This window comes from Enhydra lutris, unplaced genomic scaffold (assembly GCF_002288905.1).
Source record: "Enhydra lutris kenyoni isolate GAN:26980312 unplaced genomic scaffold, ASM228890v2 scaffoldscaffold19, whole genome shotgun sequence".
Taxonomy (NCBI): Eukaryota; Metazoa; Chordata; class Mammalia; order Carnivora; family Mustelidae; genus Enhydra; species Enhydra lutris.
The window spans coordinates 33,012,590-33,037,946 of record NW_019154103.1 but is presented as its reverse complement, the minus strand read 5'-3'; the positions used below and the strand labels follow the sequence as shown (position 1 = coordinate 33,037,946).

At 36.3% G+C, this 25,357-nt stretch overlaps 1 protein-coding gene across 3 annotated transcripts; it reads right to left on the bottom strand.

The window, feature by feature from the left end:
* Positions 1-3,284: 3,284 nt before the first annotated feature.
* LOC111148429 (solute carrier family 25 member 46) lies at positions 3,285-24,986 on the bottom strand. 3 transcript variants are annotated; one of them, XM_022504958.1, is made up of 8 exons: positions 24,977-24,986; positions 21,338-21,380; positions 19,702-19,759; positions 17,266-17,343; positions 16,710-16,810; positions 9,686-9,742; positions 8,405-8,462; positions 3,285-5,465 (listed from the first exon to the last, which is right to left on the bottom strand). In XM_022504958.1, the coding sequence occupies exons 1-8, from the start codon at positions 24,984-24,986 to the stop codon at positions 4,887-4,889; spliced, it is 984 nt and encodes a 327-aa protein (XP_022360666.1). In that variant the 3' UTR covers positions 3,285-4,886. The 3 variants fall into 3 exon arrangements, with proteins under 3 accessions (XP_022360666.1, XP_022360664.1, XP_022360665.1); XM_022504956.1 differs by lacking the exon at positions 24,977-24,986 and adding an exon at positions 23,804-24,166; XM_022504957.1 differs by lacking the exon at positions 24,977-24,986 and adding an exon at positions 23,804-24,166 and having other exon boundaries at positions 3,285-5,222.
* Between the last annotated feature and the right edge of the window lie 371 nt (positions 24,987-25,357).

Below are 25,357 nucleotides of genomic sequence, written 5' to 3'. Positions count from 1 at the left end.
GTTCTTACTATGTGTGATCTTGATGGGACAATGTTCTTAAACTCCCAGCTACAGTTCCTGCATTTATAAAATGAGGATACTGTTAGACCTATTTTATGAGATTGCTGTAGGGAATTCATGAAATAACACATTTATTAATGATCGGCCATTATACTAAGTGCTTGAAAACGTAAGCTATTGTTTTTTCCTGAAGAGCAGATATTATTAGTTATTTATATTATTTATATTAGTTATTATAATAATTAATAATTATTATTATCTAATAATAATCTTGAGGGGTCCCATTGTGGTGGGACACTGAACTAGATATAAGACTAGGTTCGATTTCTGGCTTTAGATATTTGCTTTACTTTGTGGATTGGCTGTGTTGGAGCATCCCTTTAACACTTAGCCAGGCCGTTTACAACTCTGCCTCACTCTTCTTTCCTGTTTGCACTGAGCTTAGAGCTCAGCAGTAATGAAAGCTGAGATTCATCTCAGCTCTTTTCTGAGCATGCATCCTGTCCCAAGTATGTGCATAGCTTTCTAAATTCCCTAACATGCATGATGACTTTTGAATGCCCTGATTCCCCAGAGCAACTCTCTCTGGCTTCAGACAGTCTCTTGTATGTCCCAACCATCATTCTTTGCCCTAAGTGGCTGAGGTTTTTCTGATCCCCTTACAATGTTTTCAAGAAATGCTTACCATTTTTCTGGCCTGAGTAGAGCTCCAGTTAGGGAAAACAAATGAGCACTTTGCATTAGTTTTTCAGGTAGTCCCTAGAGAAGCTAGTACACATAAACACACTAACTTGCAAATAATATCTCCTCTATTCCTTCCAGAGTCAAGGACCATGTCCCACAGTGGCACATGGGGTACCACAGATGCCAGGAAGGCAGTGGGGGCAAAGGCAAGTAAAACCCCACAAAGGTTTCCCTACCATTAAGTTGCCTTTTTCTTGATTCTGCATTCACTTGGTTGCTGTAAACTTGTTGTGTAGAGTTCTGACAAAGTTGGTTCTGACTTTCTGGTTGTTTTTTTCTAAGTTTCTATAGAGGGACAGAAGTTTGGAACTGCCCACTTGCCATCTTGCTGGCATCACTCCCCTAGTTACTTAACACTGGACAAGTCACAACCTCCCTGTATCTGTTTCTTCCCTAAACAAAACTACTCAGAAAATGCCTGAGGGCTGCTGTGAGGAGCAAATATGGGAATGTGGAAGACTTCTACAAAATATAATGCACATGAAACCTTATTTTAGAAAGTAGGTGACTTGTGAGCCAAAATTAAAAAAAATTTTTTAAATTAAACAAATTTTAAAAAATTTAAAAAAATTAAAAATTAAAAAATTTAAAAAAAATAAAAAAAAATTTTAAATGGTGGGGAAAAAAGTTTAACTTCATATATTTTTCCTGATCTTCATTCCTACCTACAAAAATATAACATTTCTTTTACCAAGGGCCTGAGTAGCACTCTAGCATGAGTAAGAGAAAAATACTGTTTTTATTTCAACATTTTATTGAAACTTTTCATATTACACAATTTGCTGAAAACATTTGAAACACTAGACAAAAACAACTTACACACACACACACACACATACCTCTTCTAGCTGAGGTAATATTGCAAAAGACTCATAGTATCATAAATTTTTGTTACTCTGCTATACAACTTGGTATCACATTAATGATACTCCATGACTTTTCAAAAGAAAGAAGACATTACACATCCAGCTTAGAGAGAGTGAGAGAACTGTGCAATTATCGGGAAGAGAAGAGAAAGCAGAAATGCCAAAGTATCACTCAAATTCCAATGCAATGTGAATTGCTGCCAAGGGGATTTTATTTGCTTATATATTATTGAAAATAATTAATTCAAACCTGTTTTTTTAAAGAGCTGGCAGAGTAGTCTTTCATGTCCCAAAAGATGAAGAAATCAAACTGAGGGTGAATATCCTCCACAATCTCAGTTGCAAAAAACAAATACCAAAGCGTGTGTTTTAGATATATGAATACACAGAAATATTGAAGCATTCATGTCCAATCAGTAAAGTGAATGCTTTGTGCAGTTGTTAACAAAGCCAGTGCTAAAAAGACAGTTGTGAGTAGTCAGGCATGTTTGCAAAAGTGAGAGAGATCTCTTCACTCTCCAGTTGTTTCTGAAAACGGCTGAGTTACCAGATCCCCCAAATCTTGATCATTTTGAAATCAGTTTGTTTCATATTTGTAATATCTAGTGCTGGGAGTTTGGAGCCTTCAATAAATTTAAAAACTTAAGGATTATTTTTCAAGGGCTCATAAAATAGAGAAGGGTAGCTCAAGGGAAATTTATATGCAAATGTGCTAAATCGATTCATAAATTCACTTAACATACTAAGTTAGTATTTATCAGGTTTTTCAGTTTTTAACTCAATCACTTTCATACTATTTGACTCAGATGAAAGAAACCCTACAATGTAAAGAAAGCAAATCACACTTCAGCTCCATGGCCAAAATCTGGCTTATGTAAGAGGACCATTGGGCCTGTGGAACATTTTAATAGAATCTTATTCATGGTATCATTAATCATAATGAATTAAAATTTTCTGAGCTATTATCATTTTAAAAAATGTAGCCAATGGATATTTGACTTTGGCACGTATATGGTAAGGAATTAGAGCAATTTTTAAAGGGAGAGTGTGCCTAATATGCACTACACTTATTCCTTTTTAAATTCATTTAAATATATTTGGCCAGCATCTAAGTCCTTGAATTTTAAGGATTTTTATAGTTCAACTAATTTAGAATGGCACTAAAGAATGATTAGTATTTTACTTGCCACATCCCAACTTGAATATTAATTTGTATTCTGCCTCCAAAGAGACAAAAGACCAACTTTACTTGTATGTGGTTGACTATCTATCTTGTAAGGACTCTATAATGAGACAGATTTATGTAACTGAATCTTTACACTAATTTTTGTCAAAAATCTTGAAATAACTAATTTTTAACTACATGATGATCTCATGGACTCTCATTAGTAAATATTTGATTCCATTCAGATTGTTTTCTAGAAATTTTCTGAAACTTGAAATTTTCTGAAGTTTACTCTTATTTGAACAATCTTTGATTATAATAAAAATGATTAGAAGTTGAACAGATTATAAACAACTAAAAATTTACTTAGCAGTTCAAAAGCACTGAAAACAATTTAAGTGTCATAGGTAGGGCAAAGCAAACCATGATCTAAAAGATTAACCAGAAAATACAACATGTGACCAGTGGCATTTAATTTTATTTTCCCCTCTTCGTGGAATTTAAAAATGGAAAACATGTATTTTAGTGATTTTTAAAAAACCACACACATACCACACAAGATCATAGACAGAGTTGCTACTTACATATGGTTTGACACTTTTTGGATAACATCTTTTGGTTCTAAAACTATTAATCACAAAAATTAATTGTTACGCTGACATTTAGCAAGTAAATCTCAGTTTTAGGTTGGCCAATATTGGTGCAAAATCATTGCACTTATGTGCTAAATGGTTGGTAGTAAAACTGCGATCACTCCTGTGAGGAAATGAAACTCTAAAATGTTTAATGATGTATCGGTCAAATGCTTATTATTTTATTATACAAAGAACCTCACCCACCAACTTCAATTTAGGAACAGGCAGAATTTTTTTTTTTTAACATACCAACAACCATGTTTTTGCTTATTATTTTTGAGATTTACTTCTTTTCCTCATCCACAAAAAGCAGGACGAACCCTTTAATGTTTTTATTTTTTCTTCATTATTCATTCAAACAAGTTTAAACAAAAGGTGATAAGAAATAAACTTGCTTTTCCCTTTATGTATATCTAGTTTGAGAATGAAACTATTAATAAAAACTGAAGCCATTATTTAATGATGACTATATGGAAGGCAAGAGGCACACACTTTCACATGAATTTTAATTGTGTCTCCTCTAAGACAAGTCATTCAGAAATATAAGGCAAGCGACATTCCTTTCAGGACACAATTTGTAAATATGGAAACATTAATAGTTGTCATGATTATTTTTTACTCTCTTGCTCTTAGGAATGGCTCTAAAAATGGCCCTGATGATTCACATATCTAGGTAAGCAAATCAAACTTTATAAACATATAACGAATTTTCAGTTGCTGGCATTGAAATGCTGGGTTTGAATATGGACAAATATACTGTTTGCCTTAAATCTTTTGGGTACCTTGTCCTTTAATGTTTTGTTCTGCCATTTAAGCAGAAAGTACATGACTTCATTTTATGAAGTAAGCTGATCTCAGAGTGGAAAATTTGTAGAGATGAAGGAAATTCCAAGTTCCGTGTATGTACATAAATGGCTTTATATAATAAATATATAGCCATTACGAAGTTACACAGGGACAATGCAATTTAAAACTCAAGTCCTGCTTACACGTGGGCAAATCCAGTCCTTCCCATCTTTATCACTGATGACATAGTTTATTTACTTAAAGGTAAACTATATTGGTACTATATACTCTATTAAGGATGACATAGCAGTATCAATCTAGAAGGTGAAATAAACTTCTAATAAATTCTTAAGTCAGATGGAATAAATTCAGCTCTGTGAAATCTTGTTTTATGTTTGCTGACAAATTTCTCCTTCTGCCCAGGATGATTTTAGTTTAGCATGAGTGCTACACTGGCTAGAATTCAATGCATGAGTGTTACTTTCACTGAGTTTTCGAATTTGGAATACTTTTCATCCAAAATATGTACCTATGCCTTTTAAAAAATGAAGAGTCCATATATCAGCATGGGCTTTCCCTACCAGTTTCACTTTTGAATCCATTTTCCCCCCAGTACTTCACTTTTATCCCTCATAATTTCATAACAAATTATCCAGATTATATCTTTTAGACTAACCAGGAACTTAAACCTCAAGCGCTATTTTGAAGAAGGGTGGAGTAAATAATTTTGGTAATCTGTAGAACAGCTGCATGCAGCGTGTACTGTATTATAACAGCACCAAACCCCTTATAAAAACCAAGCACTCCTTCCTCCTGCCTTATGGTATTGATACAGTCTCTCATTCCCTCGTACTGTGTGTTAATTGGAAGCACTTCATAGCCAAGGTCTGTATTGTCAATGATTGTGCGTGTTCCTTGAATGTGAAGGCGGTGCAAGACTGTTTCCAATGGGTAAAGTATAACATCAGAGCAAAGACTGGCAGCAAAGTTAGCAATAAGTTCTGGAAAATAAGCATCCAACATACTCTGCACTGGACTAGTGCTCTCAGCTAGATGGCTACTATAAGTCTTTCTCTTTAGAATTAGGAGGACAAACTTCTGAATGATTGAGCTGATGATGTAATGAAGAACTCCATGCAGCACCGTAGGGAAGATCAAAGAAAGGAGTGGGAGCAGTCGTTTGCTATGAGGCACTCCGAGGCCAATCACTCTTCCAATTCCTTCTTTTACACATTCCAAAATTCCAGTGTTATCGCGAATGATCTCACTCTGAAATAAAAATGATGAAACGAATAAAAGTGAACAGTTGCTTACTGTGCCAGAAGAAAGGGCTCTTATTAGGTCCCTTTTAAATCCCAATTTATGACTACAGGGGGAAAATATCAATGGCTTGCACACTTCGAAAGTTATCTAAGCATTAGATTCTTTTTTCTTCTTTTCCTTTTTAAAGATTTTATTTATTTGAGAGAAAGAAAGAGAAAGAGAAAGAGAGAGAGAGAGAGAGAGGATGAGATGGGGGAGGCTCAGAGGGAAAAGCAGACTCCCTGCTGAACATGGAGCCTGATGCGGGACTTGACCCTGGGACTCCAGGATCAAGACCTGAGCCAAAGGCAGCTGCTTAACCAACTGAGCTAGCCACCCAGGCCCTCCTAGATTCTTTTTTCAAATGAAATTAACTAACAGACAGCTGTGAAGCTGGGAGCTATTCTCACTGGGAAGGGAAACAGGGGAGGAGATGGGGAAAGGACAACCTGGTTCCTCTATCTTCAAGAAGCTCCTTAGAACTCATTTTGAAAAGCTACGGGACACCTAAAGAGGTTGTAAAGTGCTTAGAGTTCTTAAAAACGGCTTATACCCTGCCTCCACCCATTACTTACCTGTCATGTAACCTTGGGCTAGTTACTTTTCCTAAGAATTGGTTTACCATTCTATAAAAATGGGATTAGTCCCACCTACCTTTTATGCACAAGGCTGCTGAGAGTATTACATGAAAACAGGCTTGGCTTCCAGAGGCACTCCCTCAATACTATCTACAATGTATCTGCCTTTTTACAGTGACATTAGGGAATGAGAGTCAACACAGATTCTTGGTCAGAAAAGGATATAAACATTGCAACCTGAGAACAATGGCATGAGTGTACACAGTGACCTTAAAATGTAGGAGCCAGATCACAGATTTTTAATAAAGACAACAGATCAGCAGGAAACTCATTTTTAAGAGCTTCGGGAGTTGTTGGAGATTTGTAAATAAATGTGTATTTTTCAGGAGAAAAAGTGTTCTCAGAAATCTGAGCTCCCAGAAGAGGGAAAAAACCCACTGAAACATGAATGAAGTAGGAAGAAAGAAGCTAATGTAGTAAGCTGATTGTGTGCTAAAGAAAGGATGAGAATGGCTGCCTGTCATGGGGAGAAACAGACAAATCTCAGATGCGTGGTGGAGTTACAACTAAGCAGGCATATGACTAATTGGTTATAAAGGATGAAAGAAACATAAAAACCAAGACTTTCTTAAAAATTAGAACTAACGTTTTGAGTCTCTGGGGGCAGATATCAATAGTACCACGAGTGGAACAGGAGAAGAAGCTCAAAAGGAAGCTAATTTTCAGGGTACTAAGAATAGACTGTTTTATGAGTTGAGTATGAGGGGAAGATGATTTAATTCACATAGATATTAGAGTTTAAACGATTCATAAGAGTAAATGAGTTCTTCAGGATGGTGACTATAGGATAAAAGCAGAGCAAGCCAAGGATAAAACTTTGGAGGACCGTGGAAAAGATGGGAAAGAGGTTATCAAAAGAACGTGCTCAAAAGAGAAAAACTGTTAAGAAGCAACAGACAGACTTCTAGAAAATACACAAAAGGAGTCAAAAGGAGACAGCAGTTGGAATCTGGAGCAAGAAAAAACAGTGGCTGGATATTGGGTAAAAAAAACAACAACTGACAGTGAGCTGGGCACTTTATATAAATAACTCATCTAATTTTTATAACTGTTATTAAAATGCTATTCCCATCTTATGGATGAGAAAATTAAGATCTAGAAAGGTTAAAACATTTGTTTACTCACAGATCAAACTTAAGTAAAGAAATGTGATTTTGGTAAGGGTCTGTCTAAAGCTAAGACCTGTTCTCCACAATATATCACACCACTTATTTTTTCTTTAAATAACTACCCTCCTGCTATTTTACCCCTTATCTGTCAAATGTGGATATATCATTGAGTGATAGCTCTGTAAACCTCAGCCTTACACAAACATCGTATCATTTGATACAATGCCAAAAGCAAGGGGAGAGGAAAGTATATTTGCATAGCAAAACATTAACTTTACTTAAGTTAATTATAAATAAATAAATAAATAAATAATCAATCAATAATAAGGCCAGAAAAGCAACTAAATGGAAAAGAATAATTACAAAATCAAAGGCTAATCCTGTGAGGTTCTTACAAAGGAAACACATACATACTGAAGACAAGAAATAAGCAACAAGATCTGGTGTTGGAGGCAGGAGATAAGTGGTATACAATTAGTTGGATTTTGAGTATATGTGAAATTAATACTATCTTCAGGTTATAGTTTTAACTGTAGGAATGGTATGGTAAGAAGTACATTAATACACTGTACTTGAAGGGCCACCATGTGGTTAGAAATGGTAAAACACTAAAAAGCTGACAGGAGATTGCTTTAGCTTTGTAGAATTTAACACACCATGGTACCAAATGTTCCTTAAAAGGCATATTTAAAAAGAATGCTGTTTGTAGACTATCTATGGGACTACCTGCTCACTATTGGGGTGATTATCCAGCATGTTTTATGCTCAGGTAATTAGTAATTTACGGTCTGGCGACAAGCCATAAACATCTGAGTTGTTCGTAAAGATTTTAAAAAGTTGAAAAAACCAAACAGATTCTTTGTATTCAGAATAAGCTCTTGGCTGGGTTCTGAGATACCTGAATGAAGAATACAGCTGGCTATGGGATGGATAAAAAGAATTAAAACTAGAAGTGTGACGTAATTTTGCAAAGGAAAGATACACAACCAGCAATGTACCTAGTACACAATCTCTGGGATATGGGTGGTATTTGAGAGATTAAAATTTTAAAAAGATAGTGTCTTAAACTCTTCTGGTATACAATCAGAATCTGATATAAACAATATACTGAATATTCAAAAAATTTTTATCTAAAAAATGACAATAAAAAGTAGCTCACCTGTACTGTTTCAATGAGACTTGCTGAATAAAAAGGCATTGCCACCATGTAAGTTAGGCTGTAGAAATTAAAACAAACTTATCAGTATACTGAAACAACATGCTTATGCTAAATTTTGAATATCTACTTATATATATCAGTGTAATTTATATTCAAGCCTGAATATATTTAAGGTTTTCAACTATTAATATCTAACATAAAGATACTTTGGAGACCTGAATTGTAGGATGCCTTATTGAACAGTTAGTGATAAAATTTAAGTAAACACAGGGAAAGGCTGCAAAGAAAATGGATTTTATTTTAAACCAGGAAAATGTAGGCTTGGTTATGATTCACTGTCTAACCTGCATACAGCTAATGTAACCTTGTTGTATACCTGCATATAGCTAACATAGCCTATAAATCTGATATTAAAAGTTAGGATGAGGGATCCATTCCACTGTTTGCCTTTTTAGTGACATTTGAACAAGTATACTGTTCTACTATTATCCTATTGATTATCATTTTCCATTCCCAGATTTCCCACCCAGCAGAGCTAAGCCAGTCTTCAATGATGAGTGAAGTCCCCTTATATTAAAAAACAATATTGTACAGCTTTGCAAAGTTGTTTCCTATCATCACTACTTAGACATAGTAATATTACAACTTTGCAAGCCTGCAAAATAGAGTTATTTAAAATAACATCAAGGTGGGACTTACCTAACCCTATGGGCCAGGTCCTGGCAAGTAGTAGTTTTCAAGGTGAATGGAACATCACTAAGTAATAATGTGCTGGAATGTCCCACAGAGGGAGCCAGCAAGCTGGGGGATTTCCAATTCACAATCTTCAAAAAAAATTAAAAAGTGAAGAGTAAAATTCTAATCTACAAAAGTGGTCAGTGTTGTAAAATCATGAAGTGTCTTTAGGACTCCGTTTTAATGACACTAAGGTTTGAGTCTGCTCATCACTATACAAATAAGTTTTTGTTTCTGCTTAATAATAAAATAATAATTTTTCTGGCAAATTGGTTTAAACAAGTTGAAGACCTCTGCTAACTTCCTAAGAACACAGAGAAAAATTAGGTTGTGATTTCAGCCTTTCAAATTTAGAAAGATCTATTTTAAAGATAATATGTATTTCAGGATTTTATTCCTCGACTCTACGTTAACTGTCTTTTGAAGTACTAGTCCCATAAATATTTTATTGCTCTAATTTTCTTTGCTGTATTAAGATGTTTTTCAGCCCTAATACTATAAAAATTAATGCAAATTTTCAATATAAGTGCCACTTTTGATACTTACGATTTTAGTAGAAGGTGTTCTCCTATTTGTTTAGGATTCCATTTATGTGAAATCTCCCTAAAAATAAATTTCAATAAAACAGAAGCCATGTTATTTACAACATCTTGAATTAGTCTGACTTTCAAAAAGGTAATTGATTGTAATTAAGAAAAAAAATCTGTAGGAGAAATATATTCTAATGGTGAACATGTTCTTTTCTGGGACACACTTCAATTATGGTGGTTTAAAAAGAAAAAAATGTACTAAGTACTTTTCTATGTGCTGAAAGAAGGGGTTGACAGAAGAGGAAAAACTACCACTAATTATAAAAAACTTAATACTTAAAGGAGGAACATGAAAACTTCCAGGAGGAGATATAAAGATGACAGGCTGAGGAAGAAAGAGAGTTGAGATGGGGAAAGGGAGACAAGGAATAGGATAACGGATGAAAAAGGATGAGAATTTAAAAACACAATTAAGTAACTGTAATGCAGAATGAACGTGGCATTTGTGTAGCACCAAATTTTCCAAGTGCCTTTCTTTATTATGATATTAATTGTGTGACCTTTATTATATTCTGATATCTTTCTGAGCACCTACAAGGCCAGGCATGGTGCAAAGTGCTTTGCAGGAGTTATTTCTAACTCTCACAATGACTTTGTTATCCCAATTTCATAGATGAGGAAATAGGCTGAGAGAGGGTTCATAACCTACCCAAAGCCATACAACTAGTTAGTGACGGAACTGGGTCCAAAACCCTGGTTTCTAGGACTTGGAAGTCTGTACACTCTGTCTGTACTTCCTCTCATCCCATTTGATATAGGAAGACATCCTGTGAGGTAAGCAGAGCAGGTGTGGTCCAGTTTGTTTTACTTATGAGACAAAGGAAGGTCAGAAAACCCACAGGGACACATTCAGGTGACAGGCAAAGCGCCAGGTCTGAGATCAAGGTCTCGTGCTGTGTGCTTCCTGCTGTTTAGGTCACCCTCGGAAATCAGAAAAAAGAGAAGATAAAGAAGAGAGGCAAGCTGCAAAATTAAAAGAGGAGAAAGTTGTACCATGAGAAAAGTCAAAAAGGACAAAGGAGAATGGAGAGAGAGCGAAAGGAAAAGTCAAGGAGGAAACAGAATAAACTGAGAAAGCAGAGAGAGAGTAGAAGGGGTGGGAGAAGAGGGAGAAGGGAGAGAGGCCGAACAGCAGAGAGAGGGAAGTGTAAAATGAAATAAAGTGTGAAATAAAGAGAACTACAACCAGTGTGCTTGACAAAACCAGCACACATGGCACCACGGCCCCAGCAGAGAGCTGAGGAAACATCTTCTACTTGAAATGACTGAATATGACAAACCTAAGGAGACAGGGAATAAATTTATTTTGTATTAAAAAAGGTGTAGAAAATCATCATTAATAAATCCTCTAAAACCAAATTTAGTACAATTATAACATGGGTGATACGCAGAATTTCTAAAAGAATGGAAGATCTGCAGAGAAACTTGGACAATAGACCAACCAATTCTGATCAGTAAGACCTTAGAGAGCCTTCTGGGTCGCATTTTTATTAAATTAATACTAAGACTAGTATTTCAGGCCTTAACAACCACAGAAAAATATAGCTGAAATGACCACCAATGATTTGGATGAAAAAATATAAAAAAGATCAGGCTTCCCATCTTTTTGACAGTGACTTCATGATTCTAAAACAATATATGCTACATGGTTTGCAAATCGCCTGGGTACTGCTGTTACTCTTACCATGGCCCCAGAGAGTACTACCACAGGGCTTAATAACAGTGATTTTAAGGACGAAACCATCATTAACATTAGAGACAGACGGGTCTGTGATCAGTATTTCTGTAAGGACAGGGCTACTCTGCCTTTGAATACAATACTAATTACTACTGACAATTCTTAACACCAATAAGATTATTAAAAGTGGGAAAAATGAAATTTAGAATCAAGTATAAAAAATATGAGACTCTCTTCCTTGTATCTCTATCTGTGGGTAAAACCTATTGCCACAGCTCTAGAAATTTCAATTAGCACGCTGAAACACTTTAGGAAAGAGAATAATATGAAAAATCTACTTGTGATCAAACCTCTTTATATTTCATTATCAATCATTCATTATTTATATCTCATTATAGGTAAACATATTTAACTCACTATTTTCACAAGCACAGCCTGCCCTTGAAAAAGAGCAATAAATTAAAGAGAAATGACTTGCTTTTTCTTAAAATAGTTCTCTATTTGACAGATTGATATACATGCTTCCATGCATAATCAATACAAAAAAGCAACAGAATTTTTAAATAACTCTATTTTTAAAGTCTTTACTTATCATTCTCTCTCATTTTCACATGTACAGATAACTGCACTCCTAAAAAAAAAAAAACCTTCCCTCAACCAAACCCATCTTCCAGCTACTTCTCTTCCTCTTTCCTCTGCACAGCCAACTTTCTGAGCTTGCTATTTTTCCATGTCCTAACACCCCATTCACCTCTGAACCCACGCCAAATTGGCTTTTACCCCATTACTCTAAAAAACAGCTCTTGCCAAGGTCCCCATGACCTCTATGTCTACATCCAATGGACATTTTTAAGTCTGAGGGTTACTGGAGGGAAGGTGGGCAGGGGGATGGGTTCAATAGGTGCTGGGTGTTAAGGAAGGCACTGGTGATGAGCACTGGGAGCTGGATATACTTTATTTCCCCTTCAACAGACAGCAGGCCCTAGGCTTCCTCCCTTCTTGAAGCATTTTCTGTCCCTGTATTTCACTATCACATACTGTTCTGGTTTTCCTCCTCCCCTCTAGTCTCTACTTTTGACTCCTTTGCACTAGGATTTTCTTAAGCCAGCCACCTATTCTAGAGTTCCTAAAGGGTCAGGCCCTCTTTTTACTTTATATGTTATGCTTCTTCCTAATGTAATGTTATCCAAGATGATGCTTTAAAAACCTCCCAAATCCATTAGCTTCACTTTAGATTTCTCTGCATGTCAACCGTGTATATCATCTGTCTCCTGATAACTCTACCTGGGTGTGGCAAAGCATCTAAAAATGAACTTGTCCAAAATCAAGCTAATGATCTTTCTTCCCTATTCTTGGACTCTTTTAGTGGTCCCTGCTCAGTAACTACTAATCAAAAAGAAATCTACTGAATTGGAGAAAGATTTCATTGTGTTTAAAATAGAATATGTTCAAAGTCAGTGAATTCAGAAGAGTGGTTAGGAGACACAGACAACATGAGGAGAAACTGTAAGATGTTTATACTGGTACAATACAAAATGTGAGATGCATCAAATGAAGTTGGAGGTCAACCAAATGGTTTTTGTGAGACTGAAATACACAAGGAGCCTTGGTTACAGGTGTTCCTTATGTAAATGAGAAATGACTTATGAAAGTAAAGGGTACATGTAGTCTCCCTTACCCCACTTGGGAGAAGATGTGGGGAAAAATTGGAATGGGGTCTGGGTGCTAGATAAAGAGATCACAGATGATTATTTTGGGTTACATACTTTTTCTTTTAAAGTAGTAATACCATAAAGCTCTAAGCTTGGTGACTTCATGGGCACTACAGACTTGCTCTTTTTCTTTCAGATGTGATCAAAATGAAAATGAAAATCTAAATATTTGTGAATCCATACTGTCTCACCTGTTCTACCTAGTGGTCGCTGTGCAATTAGGGAACCTCAGTGTAGGAGACCCCCCCAAGCTCATTCTCCTCGGGTGGTAACTTCTGTGAATCACTTTGGGTTACTGCTTTGCTACCCTGTCTGCTGTGACTTTGCTTTCTCCCTGCCTAAAAACAGAATTAAAGTTTATACTGTACTTCAGAAGAATGGCTTTATTTGACATCTAGTTACATAAGCCAAAATCCTAGAAGTCATCCAGGACAGCTCTTCCTCTATCACCTACTATCCCTAGTCCATCACTACATACCATCTGTTTTACCTAAACACATTTCAAAAGAATCCACTTAGATCCATTCTCAAGAGATGCCACCCTGGTCTTAGCTACCATTACTTGTCACCCAGGTGACTGTTGCAGAATATGAACATGTGTCCTCTTATCTACTTTGGTCCTCCCAAAATCTTCTCACCTCCATTTAAAATGACCCTTTAAAAACATGAATCTGATCATGTCACTGACCTCTCCTTAAAACTCTTCAATATCCTTGAAGTGGCCTACAAGGCCCTGCATCAATCTGGCTCTCACCTGTATCTTCAGCATTCTGTCACACATCTCTCCCTCTTGCTCTCTGAGCTTTAGCCATATGAGCCTTCTCTCAAGTTACCAGAATTCTCCATGTTCCCTGTGCAACGCTGTCTTCACACAAACTGTTCTGAGCCTCCTAATCAGCACTCAGATGTCAGGTTAAGCGTTATTTTATTAGAGGCACTGTTCCTAACGCTTTACTAATCTCACAGAATCTTTTCTTTTCCTTCTGGGAACACCATCTCAGTTTGTAATTATTTATTCATTAATGGGATTATTTTACTTAATGGATGTCCCTATACTGGATTGTAAGCTTCATGGTCACAGGTACCTTTTGTTTCCTCTCCTCACTGTATGCCTGATTTTCAGCAAAGGACTTAGCATATAGTAGGTACTCAGGAAATGAATTAATGAGTGGGATTTATCTGAAAAATTATCCCAGTAGAATACAACAAAGATAGCCTTTTGTGTCTTCTTAATAAGACCCAAAATAAGACCCAAGAGAAAATACATACCTATATAACCGACATGTCTATAAGGTCTATAGAGTAAGAAAGGTAGATAACAAAATTTAATGAAATTCTGCGCCATCCTATTCCCATTCCTTTTTTCCTTCCCTTAAACCTTAAGTTAAAGTTACTATTTCATCTCTGTGTTAAAGAAATAGCATTACCTGTCTGAAGTCCCAGAAGTCAGAAGTAGTATAGCCAGGACCAATAGTATTCTGACTACAAATATACAAAATTCTTTACACTTCAATATATAGAAATCCCTGAATTTTATTAGATCTTTATAAAATTTTGTTTGTGAGAGAATTTTAAGAACACTTGTTGACAAGTACTAACTTATGATCTTATACTATGATATAAAAAGCAGTAGAGTGAATAAAGTTAGTTAAGGACAGAAATTCAGATTTCTTAAGTATGAGAGGGGAAACTTTTAATAGGCCAAATGTTTTGTTTTGATTTTAACATTTCATAAGTCTGTGTTAAAGAACTCTATGAAGTCCTCTGAAAGCAATTACGTTGGCAAAAAGCCCGATTTCAGTCTTTCCTGCCTTCATTTCATTCCCTGCAAAGTCTGAATCCTAAGATTGAGACACTAGTGGCTGTACCTTCGACTACCTCACTTCCTAGTCAATCCAAAAAATTCACTCTGCCAGGGACTAACTCTGGATTAACAAAACATTCAAAGTTTTTGATGCTATCTCTGGCATACAGCACTGATACACAAAGTTAGAGTCCTGCCAAACAGTACCTAAACAAATTTATGATTTCCACTATCACCTACTAATGTTCCTTTCATATATACTCCTTGTAAGGTTTCCTTCCTGTTATGCATTTACTGTCTCAAATGTGTATCATTCTTCTCATGCTTTTTTGCTCTGACCCCAATATTCTATTTCAGAGAGTAAACAGACCCAGAAGCAAGTTTTCCTAATTTCTCTTCCCTCTCCTTCCAAATGTATCTACAATTCTACATTCTAATTCTCTCCTCTTGGCTTCTAAGACACTATTATCCTAGGTTACTACTATGTTCAATGGTTTTTGTGAGTATCTCTTAGAACTGCCTTCAATTACCTCTCCTACCACACACACCTTCACATACACACATGACATACACATATGCCTACACACATCACCAAGGATACTGTCCTTGGTCCACTTTCTGTCATTTAGTGTACACTTTGTCCTCAGGGAAATTCACCAATCCTAATGCTTCAACTGCTACTTTTATGCCATAACATCCAAAGTTATGCCTCCAGCTTCAAATTTTTTCTAAGACCCCAATCCATGGTGCCAACTACATATTAGAAATGTCCTCCTAGCTGCCCTGCAGGAATCTCAAACTTCATCTATTGAAAGATAAATTCCTCATCTTCTTTCCTACTCCAACTTATTCTTCTTTTTATATTCTCCAGTCTAGAAGTCTATCACTGATGGAAATTTTCTCCCATCCCCTGATTCCCAATCTATCACCACTTATCTATTAGACTTCAGAAATGCCTATCCCTTTCTGTTCCATACTTCAGATCCCTCTCAGTCTAGCCTAGATTACTCTAACAGTTCTCCACAAGTCACTGGCTACACCAGTCTACTTTTTTTATTTTATACTGCCACTTGAGTAAATCCTTGATCAAAGAACCCATATATTGAAACAAACACCTTAGATTCCCAATTACATAGAGAATGAAGCCAAAGTCCCTTATAAAGGCATGACCATGCTTCACACTAGCATCTTAGCCGCTTTTCCTATTATTCCACTCCATAAATGTCCAGTATTCCAAGCACAAGACTTTTATTACACAGACCTTCCAATTTCCATAAAATTGGGCATACTGTCACTTCTATTTGGAATGCTCTCCTTCTCTGCCAAGTCAAAGTCCTACTCATAATTGAAGATATAGCTCAGATTTCAGTTCTTTCTTCAAACCTTTGCCAATAACTTCATGTGAAGTATCCCCTGGGCACTGAATGGGGTTTGTTTAATTATAGCACTAATCTTGATGTACAACTTTAATTTGCTTACATGTGTCTCCTTCACCCAAGTGGCTACTTAAACAGTAAGAACTGCTCACATACTCATGTTTGTTCCTTACTAGACAGTTGTTGAAACAGTTGTCAGTAAGAGCTGAGAGACCTATCTCAATAGATACTAGACCAGGAAGCATTTTCTTTATCACATACTAATTCAATAAGATGTATCTAACTTTGGTCTCTATTTCATCTCTTAGCTACTTCAGGTAACTTTTCAAATTCAATGTATTTTTAGAAACTATCATTTTTTTTTTTAAATTTAATACGAAGCTAATATTGAAAAGATGCCAAAAAGGTACCTTGGTAAAGGTGTAAATTCACTTATTATTCCCTCTGCTCCAAGTGTGACTCCCTGGACAATAAACGTACTTCCCATTCCTTTCCAAAGGGCCCTCGGTCCCTAAAATGAACAAAATTTATTGTTATTTCTATTAATGCCTAAATAAGAAACACAAAAAAGGTCTTAATAAAACTTGATATTAAATGTTTACTAATATTTTCCAATAAGGCATTATTTTAAGACATTTTAGTAGATAACTACAACTACATTAATTCCTATCATTTTATTATTTGTTGAGTGGCCAACGTTTAGGCAATGTGAATATTCCAATTAACTACATCTCTAATACTAATTAAACATACTAATATTTAATTAATTTTGAAAATGATGTGAATATATTAATTATTCAGTGACACCAAAAGATGTCATTACCAGGTTACATTAGTTTTAGAGCAAGCATTAAAATATTTTTGTTAATTAAATTAAAAGGAATTACTCTTGGTTTAATTACCACTAAGACCATATGGTACTTATACTATAAATAATCTTAATAGAACCTATAGACTAATTCTCACCTGAGTTTTGTTGAAGCTGTACATGATATTGATGACTGTAAACGGAGTGAGATGGTAATGCCGAGCATGATAATTAACCTATGAAAGATTATGTTGTAAATTATTTTGTTATTGTTTTGTCAAGAAATAACAATGTCATCAAAGATATACAAAGGAGTCAAAGCATAAACAAAAGTCCAAGTCTAAAGTCATTAGAAGTTACCCTGAACAAAATTACTACTATTAAAAGTACATTTAAATAACTTATTAAAAGTACAGTATATATGGCTATATATATATATATATATATATATACATACATATACACACACACACACAACACAGAAGACCCATGCACAATATATACAGTAATGTAGAATATATAATAAAGAAGAACAAGCTGTTTGACATTTATGTTTCCATAAACACTAGAATTACATTTGGTGTAGCCAAACATTCATGCCATTGAACACACAGGAAGCCACTGAAGAACTCAGGGAATGGGAGATTCATGTCTCCCAATACCAAGCCCTTTTTACACTGTAAACTATAAACAATTGGTAAATTATGAAATCAGTAAAGGGGGGGTGATATTTTGTAAAATAACAAAAAAGAAAGTATCAGAATGCATCACACATTCTAATGCCATTATTTCATAAAACATTTACGTTACTTGTATAGATGTACACACTGAATCACAATGTGATACTGTTGCTTTGTAGAATACATGTCTGAAATCCACTATTCTAGGCTATCTGCACTATCCGTGCTTTTAATGACTATTTTTTTGGGTGCTGAAGCATGAGCAGCTTAATTTGTAATTATTTATATATTTTCTAACTCAATTTTCAAAGAAGATTAAGTTAGATTATGGAAGCTTTTACCACAGTGTTGTCCACTTAATCCATGGGGCCATTCGGGGGATCTACAAGTTTAAAATTATCTTCTTAATGATACTAAGGCATCACTTGTCTTTTTTATTGTGTTGACATTTTCAAAAATAGCGCAAAACAATGGTGGCTAAAACTGCTTACTCCTTAGCATGACTCAAGATAGCTGGCAGCAAACTGTATTTTTGTACATATTATATTCTTTATCCCATTCACTTGGAAGGAGGAAAAAGCCACTTCCATTTAAGAATGTCTTGGTGAAACAGTAAAATGCATTAATTTTATAAAATGTTGATTCTTAAGTATACATCTTTGTAATTACTATTCTGTGTGTTACATAATGAAGTAAGACTGCTGTTGTGAGGAAAAGCACTTGTCTGATGAAGTTGCAAGCTAAACTAGCTACTTTTTTCATGGAACACCATTTTTTCTGCAAAAACTGACTACCAAACTACAGTTATTAACATGTGAGAAAAACATGCAGGGGCAGCTGGGTGGCTCAGTTGACCAAACGTATGACTCTAGGTTTTGGCTCAGGTCATCTCATGGGTCATGGGATGAGTCCCACATTGGACTCTAAACTCACCCGGGAGTCTGCTTGAGAGTCTCTTTCCTGCCCTCCCCACCCATCTCCTCACTCTCTCTAAAACAAACAACAAAATCTTTAAAAAAAATAAAAATAAAAACGAACAAAGTGAGCCTACTGATTAAAGGAAAAAAAAACTGGCATTATGGGATGCTAATGATAAATCTGACTTTACAAGCAAAATTTAGAATTCTGAAAAAACTGCATCTACCATGAAGAACTTTCCAATACTGAAACACTTTTCTGGTGGGATTGGTAGTGATTTAATGACAATTTTTAAAAGTACTATATAATCAAATGTCTTAACATTAGAAGATCTACAGAACTCAGTAAATCAGTATTTTTCTTTTTTTTTTTTTTTAAGATTTTTTTATTTGTGAGAGAGAGAGAGAGCACACAAGCGTGCATGAGCACAAGCAGGGGGAGCAGCAGGCCGAGGGAGAAGCAGGCTCCCTGCTGAGAAAGAAGCCGGTTGTGGAACTTGATCCCAGGAACCAGCATGACCTAAGCCTAAGGCAGACACTTAACCAAATGAGCTACCTAGGCGTCCCAATATTTTTCCAATAATCAACACATGATGTTATAGAATCATATATAGATCAATAGATTTTAATGTAAGAGAGTACAAAAAGTTAACTCACATGGTTTGAAATTTCTCACTGCAAATAACCTTTAATATATTACTATTTATTAAGTTTTGGTGAAGTAAAAAAGAAGAAAATCTGCCAATTATCTGAAAAAGATATAAAATATTTCATTTTCAATACATATGCGTATCAGGTTACACCTTCTTCTTTCAAAACCAAAATTTTTTATGATGTAAGAGTTTTCAACACCAAAAAGTTTGAGACTGATCTATTGTAGATTCTGGTACATTTCACATGGAGTAACAGTTATACAGTTTCAGCCATTAATCTGAGTTCTGTATTTTAAATCAGAGTAAGGATTATTGTTTAGAAGGTAACAGAAAAGTTCATTTACCTGACATTGGCGGCGTAGAACAATGCAAGGATGAGCCAGTACATTTTCTGTAAAGAGGCTATAAAAGAATAATTTATATATATAAAATATATAATTAATATATATATATTTTGTGTATACACACACACACACACACACACACACACATAATAGCCAAAACTTAAATTACAATAAATATGTATCTGAAATTATTCTTGCTTGAAGAATCATGCATTATTTTGTTTCCCATTCTAACAGTTAAAAAAAATTGTCTGGATATATTTGCAAATCATTCTAAGAACAACAAAATTCAATATGAAAAGAATTAAAGCCAAATCTGTAAACTGGTAAACAAGGGCAGTAACATAAAATAGTAATACATGTACTCTAAAAATGAAACTACAGCTCCATGCCTGAAATGGGAAACTCCTTTCCTAGACAACTTAAATGCTCCTTTCCATTTCTTTCAGAAGATATCCTATGAACAAAGTTCCTATCAGAAGAGTCATCTGTTCTTCATGAACCACCTTCTATAAATTTTAGTTTTGATGTACATTGCATTTAAGTTATTAGGGATTAAGTTATAAGGATTTTAATAACGATTAATTGACTACTATTTTGGATATCAAATATTTCTTCTGAAAGCATTCCCTACAAAATAATTACAATTGCAGGCTTACATACTAACAGTGACAGCTGTACAAGCATGAGAGCACATGCAGGGCGTATACATATACACATATAAATAATGTAATCAGGGGCGCCTGGGTGGCTCAGTGGGTTAAAGCCTCTGCCTTCGGCTCAGGTCATGATCCCAGGGTCCTGGGATCGAGCCCCACATCGGGCTCTCTGCTTGGCAGGGAGCCTGCTTCCCTTCCTCTCTTTCTGCCTGCCTCTCTGCCTACTTGCGATCTCTGTCAAATTAAAAAAAAAAAAAACCCTTAAAATAAATAAAGTATCAAATGAACAACAGCTTTTAACAGTGAGGCTAAAGAAAAATTAATTCTAGCAAAAGGAAAATTTTAATTCACAATTATGCTCCTATTTACAGTAACACTCTCAGGTTTATTTATGCAAATAAGATAATTTTTTTCTTGATTAAAATTTTAAAACAATGAGTTGTCCTGGCATGCAACATAACCCTTTGTGGAATTCTGATATATTTTGAAATAATATTCATTAGAGATCACATAATCAAAATTGGAGGTTTTTTTCCCCACAAAATGATCATTAAAAATAAAAAAAATAATGGTGGTCATTAAATGCTGATTGTAAGCAAAACCCAGACTCCATGTTGTTAAATATCATATTACAATTAGAATGTTTAGGGGAAGGTTCAATGCAAATAACTTTCTCTTAGGGGGGGATTAGATCAGATTTTTTTGGGCAGACACATGAAAGTTATTAAAATATAACTTACAAAATTATTTTGTGGTTATAAATTGAATGACTATTCTCTATCCTTACTAAAAAAAAAATGAAGTTATAGATTTTAAATAACTTTTTCTGCAAAATATTATTCAACATTTAATCTACTGCTCCAAAGAATCAATCTAAAGGAAGCAATACTAATCATTTAATATCTTATATTAAAACACTCTGAATAAAACACTTTAAATAAAAACTTCAATTAAAAATCATTAGAAAAAAACATTACCTTGCAAGGCCAATACCAAATCCAGCAAATCTATTCAACTGCTCTAAAACAGGAAGAAATAAGATTACTCATAACCAATATTTAGGTTTACTGTAAAAATTTTTTTTCTTTTATTAACATGATATTTATTTAAATTCTAGGTCCTAGAGTCAAATTCTGATATGGGCCAGGGAAGCTGTGGGAAGCTGCAAGACAGACCTGGTCTTCAGCTCCAATTCACTGTTGACATGTGGGACTGTGGGCCCAGTGTTTCTAAACTGTTATTTTTCTAAAGAGATATTGTCATTTTTACATAATATCTCCCAATTTTAAAATACCAGCAACTATTTTAAAAAGCATTATAAAACTGTGGGCCAAATCAAACATGTCTGCAGGTAGAAACTAAGGATAACCACTTTTCAACTTCTAACTACAAACAATTTAAATTTTTTTAACCAACAACTTTACCTCCTATCTGAAAAATTAGTCATTTGCTGTTATTGATGGAAAACATCTATGTTAAATGAACAGTTGCAAGTAAGACACCTCAAAATTATTAAATCGAAAGAGTACTTAGGGTAATCAAAATGGTTAAATGAGGCTCGCTTCTCGACAAGTTTTAAATATTTTGAGAGTAACTGCTTAGATAGATCTCTGTGAGAAGCTACTGGATACATATGCACTACTCCTGATGGCATCTCTATTGTCTTATTAGAAAAGTTTACAGCTGGAAACACTCCTATGCATACGTCAAAACAAATAAAAGAATTTCTCCTTGGCTAAAAATCTCAAAATCATGATGGTGAAATACCACAACCTCAGGGGGCCAGACATTACATTTCTACTATAATACAATATTCACAAGGGATAATTTTTTTTCCTCTCCTCCTCTTTTCTCTCTCTCAGCTCTTTCACATACTGTCACTATTTCCTTACAGTCAGAATAAGGCCATGTAAACATGTCCCTGGGGAAACTATTTTGTTAACCCTTGCCTTGAAAAATGTACAAGCCAGACAGAAGGTTCTTTTGCCAATTAAGATACTTTCCTCCTTTCAGCTTTTCCCTTTTTGCATGTATATTAACAGAAAATGCCAGTGATATTTTCTGCAAAGTGTTAGAAAGGTTTATTAACTGTGTAAGTTAACTAAGTCTCTCAGTCTTCAATTCTCCTTGCAAAATTACCACTGCCAACCTTTTAACTGCTGCAAACATCCCCTGGTTTTAAGAGTTCCTCCTCACTCTAACCACTAAAGCACAAATTATAAAAAGATAAAAATATCAGCTTTACTGCCTAAGAAGTTAACTGTGTAGCAATCATATATGCATTTTGAATTACTTTTAACTTTCCAGTACTCCTTTGGGACCACAGAAAGAAAACTAGAGAGGGTGAAAAAACAAACTGTATAACACTGTGTAAGATCCTCCTCCTCCTCCTCATTTGCTCTTAGGTGATATTTAAAATCTATTCCTCCAAGTTAAATCAAATAAAAATTATTGTACTTCCAAGTACACATAAATAAATGCAAATGAACACATCTAGAATATACTTAATATTTAATGGTCTAGTCTATTATTCTCATGATTTCAAAATGGGAAGAGGCAGTGATTATTTCCATTTTGTGAATAAACAAAAAGTTGAGAATATTTAGATCACAGTGTTATAATTAAAACACAGGTCTTCTGACATTCTACAGTGAATAATTATGTCCTGATTCCAACGTCTTGACATTGTCTCAGTGTTTTTTACTTCTTAGTGGAGTTTTTAGGTGAGAAATAGGCGATGGGAAAATATAGGAGTACAGTTTGAGAGTCTAGAAAACAGACAAAACTCCTATGATTAAAAGAGAAAAGGAAGGAAACGAATATATTTTTTTTTTAGCTTACTACGTGCTCCATACTATACAAGGCATTACTTACACTTCATTTTATTTAACCTTAAAAAAACCAAAAACAAACTATGAATTATTCTTCTAGCCACCTTAAAGGTGGAAAGACGCAAGGCTCTCAGAGGTTAACAAAATGTCTTAGCTTTTGAGAGTGGTACAGTCAGGTTTGAATCGAAGCCTGCCAATGCTGAAAAACTTTACAGAACCCAAAGTTACCATTATTAATTCAAGGCAATAATGGTGTCAGTGAACTAGGTATTGTTCACATAATTCCCAATAAACAACAAATAATCCAATTTCCTTCCTTCTTGATTTAGGCCATGGGATGTCACACACCAAACCCCTTCGAAGCTCCTACCACGCAGCCCAGAGCTAAGGCAGGTGTCTGTTCCGAGGTGATCCGGGAGGAAAGGTTTGTGCAAGGAAGAGGGGAGCAGGCCCGCTGCAAGGGCAGAGGACGAAAGGAGGGCAAAGGGTGTGGCGCGCGATAGGTCCAGCGACACCGGAGGCGGGACCCTCGGCGCGGCTTCCGCGGTCTGCAAGCCGCGGGCCGCGGCCCCGCCACTCCACCCACCCCTGCCTCGCTCCCAAGTCCCTCACCGGTGCTCTGTCCCGGCACGCCGCCACCGCCGCCGCTGCTGCCGCCGGGAAACGGTTCCTCCGCGGGGCCCTCGAGCGGGGTGGAGGGGCCGGGTACGCCGTAGGGCGGGCTCTTTTCGCCCCAGTGCAGGTTGCGGCTACCGGGGATGTCTGGGGGAGTGGTCACCCAGTGGCTCAGGTCCGACGCGGAGCTGAAGGACCTGGCAGGGAAAGCGCCGCCAAAACCCTGCTCATCCCGGGCACCGCCCCGATAGCCCAAGCCATCGAATCCGTCCGGGCGCCGCGGATGCATCGCAGACGGGGCAGGATGACGCGAGCCCACCCGGAGCCCACGACCACTGGGGCCACCGCGACCTCCGGCCACTCGGCTTCTTCCCGGCCCCCCGCCGCGTCTGGAGCGATCTGACAACCGGAAGTCACGTTGCAAACACGGAAGTTCGGCGAGCACGTGATCATAACCTTTTCCGGCGGTCTGGTGAGAGAGAGCGTTGCTACGGAGACGCGGCGGTAACCTAGGACCAATCCTTCAAGAAAATCGCTGTCTGGAGGAGGTGGAAAAATGACTGTGGGGTTAATGGAACATTGTACCAAAGAGATGCCAAGGAACTGGGGTGGGAAGGACAGCCTGGATAAGCGGATGTCGAATAAAGACGTTTTATCGAGGGACGTGAGGCGTCGGTGGAGCTGACTCACTGAGATCTCAGCCAGAAATGTCCTGCTGCGCTCAAAGGCCTCAGATCTAGGTCTTCTCTTTTCCTCACTGGTCTAGTGCCTCGCCCGCTGCAAGGCAGCGATTAGACTTTAGAGTTGCGGGGTGTTGGTAACGTCTCTGTAGCTTTGCCTCCCGCACTTAATAGAGTTTTAGCTAGGTTCTATTGAGAGAGCTGGTTCTGCCCAGTGAACTAAAAAGTACTATGGACAGCTAGAGCAAGCATTACAAAAGACCGTCTGTGGAGAAAACCTCCTTTCCCCGTCCGCTCCCCCACGAATGTAAACTGCTCTCAGGATTTAGGAATTAAGCATTTTGCTTTTCCGAGGCTACAAACAGTTGTAATTTTTTCTTTTTCCTAGTGCATCTAAGTCACTTAGTGTCTTTAAAGTCTAGTGATACTGTTCAGGATTGACATCCTAGTTGAACAACTAAGAGGACTTCTGAACAGAGTCCTCTACTACCTGTTTTCATGGGCTCCATGGGCTCTTCGGGCAAAGTCCTTCTCCCTAGACTTGATCGAGCCTTCCATGGATTCTTCCTGTGTCCCTACTTCCCCACTGGACGTCCAGGATTCTGAGGGCTTTCAGAAGAGAATCTTGACACACGATTCTTAATCAACCAGACGCGACCCTTTCTTTGAAGCGATAACGTCATTCATTGGGTTGGTATGTGGCTTAGGCAATTGTATTGAGTCTCTCAATACAATTGGGTATTGAGTATCTGGTATTACTAGATATATAATATTATATATATATATAGTATCCAGTATTACTCAAGTACTAATACCAAATTAATATCAAATTAATTACTGAGCATGGCAATACAAAATATTTCTCTGTTCC

Coding starts and splice junctions, on each gene's coding strand:
- LOC111148429 (XM_022504956.1), bottom strand. CDS start 24,095: ATGCATCCGCGGCGCCCGGACGGATTCGATGGCTTGGGCTATCGGGGC. Junction 19,760..21,337: donor TTTGGTATTGGCCTTGCAAG/GTAATGTTTTTT, acceptor ATTCTTTTATAG/CCTCTTTACAGAAAATGTAC. Junction 8,463..9,685: donor GAACACCTTCTACTAAAATC/GTAAGTATCAAA, acceptor TAATTTCTACAG/CCTAACTTACATGGTGGCAA.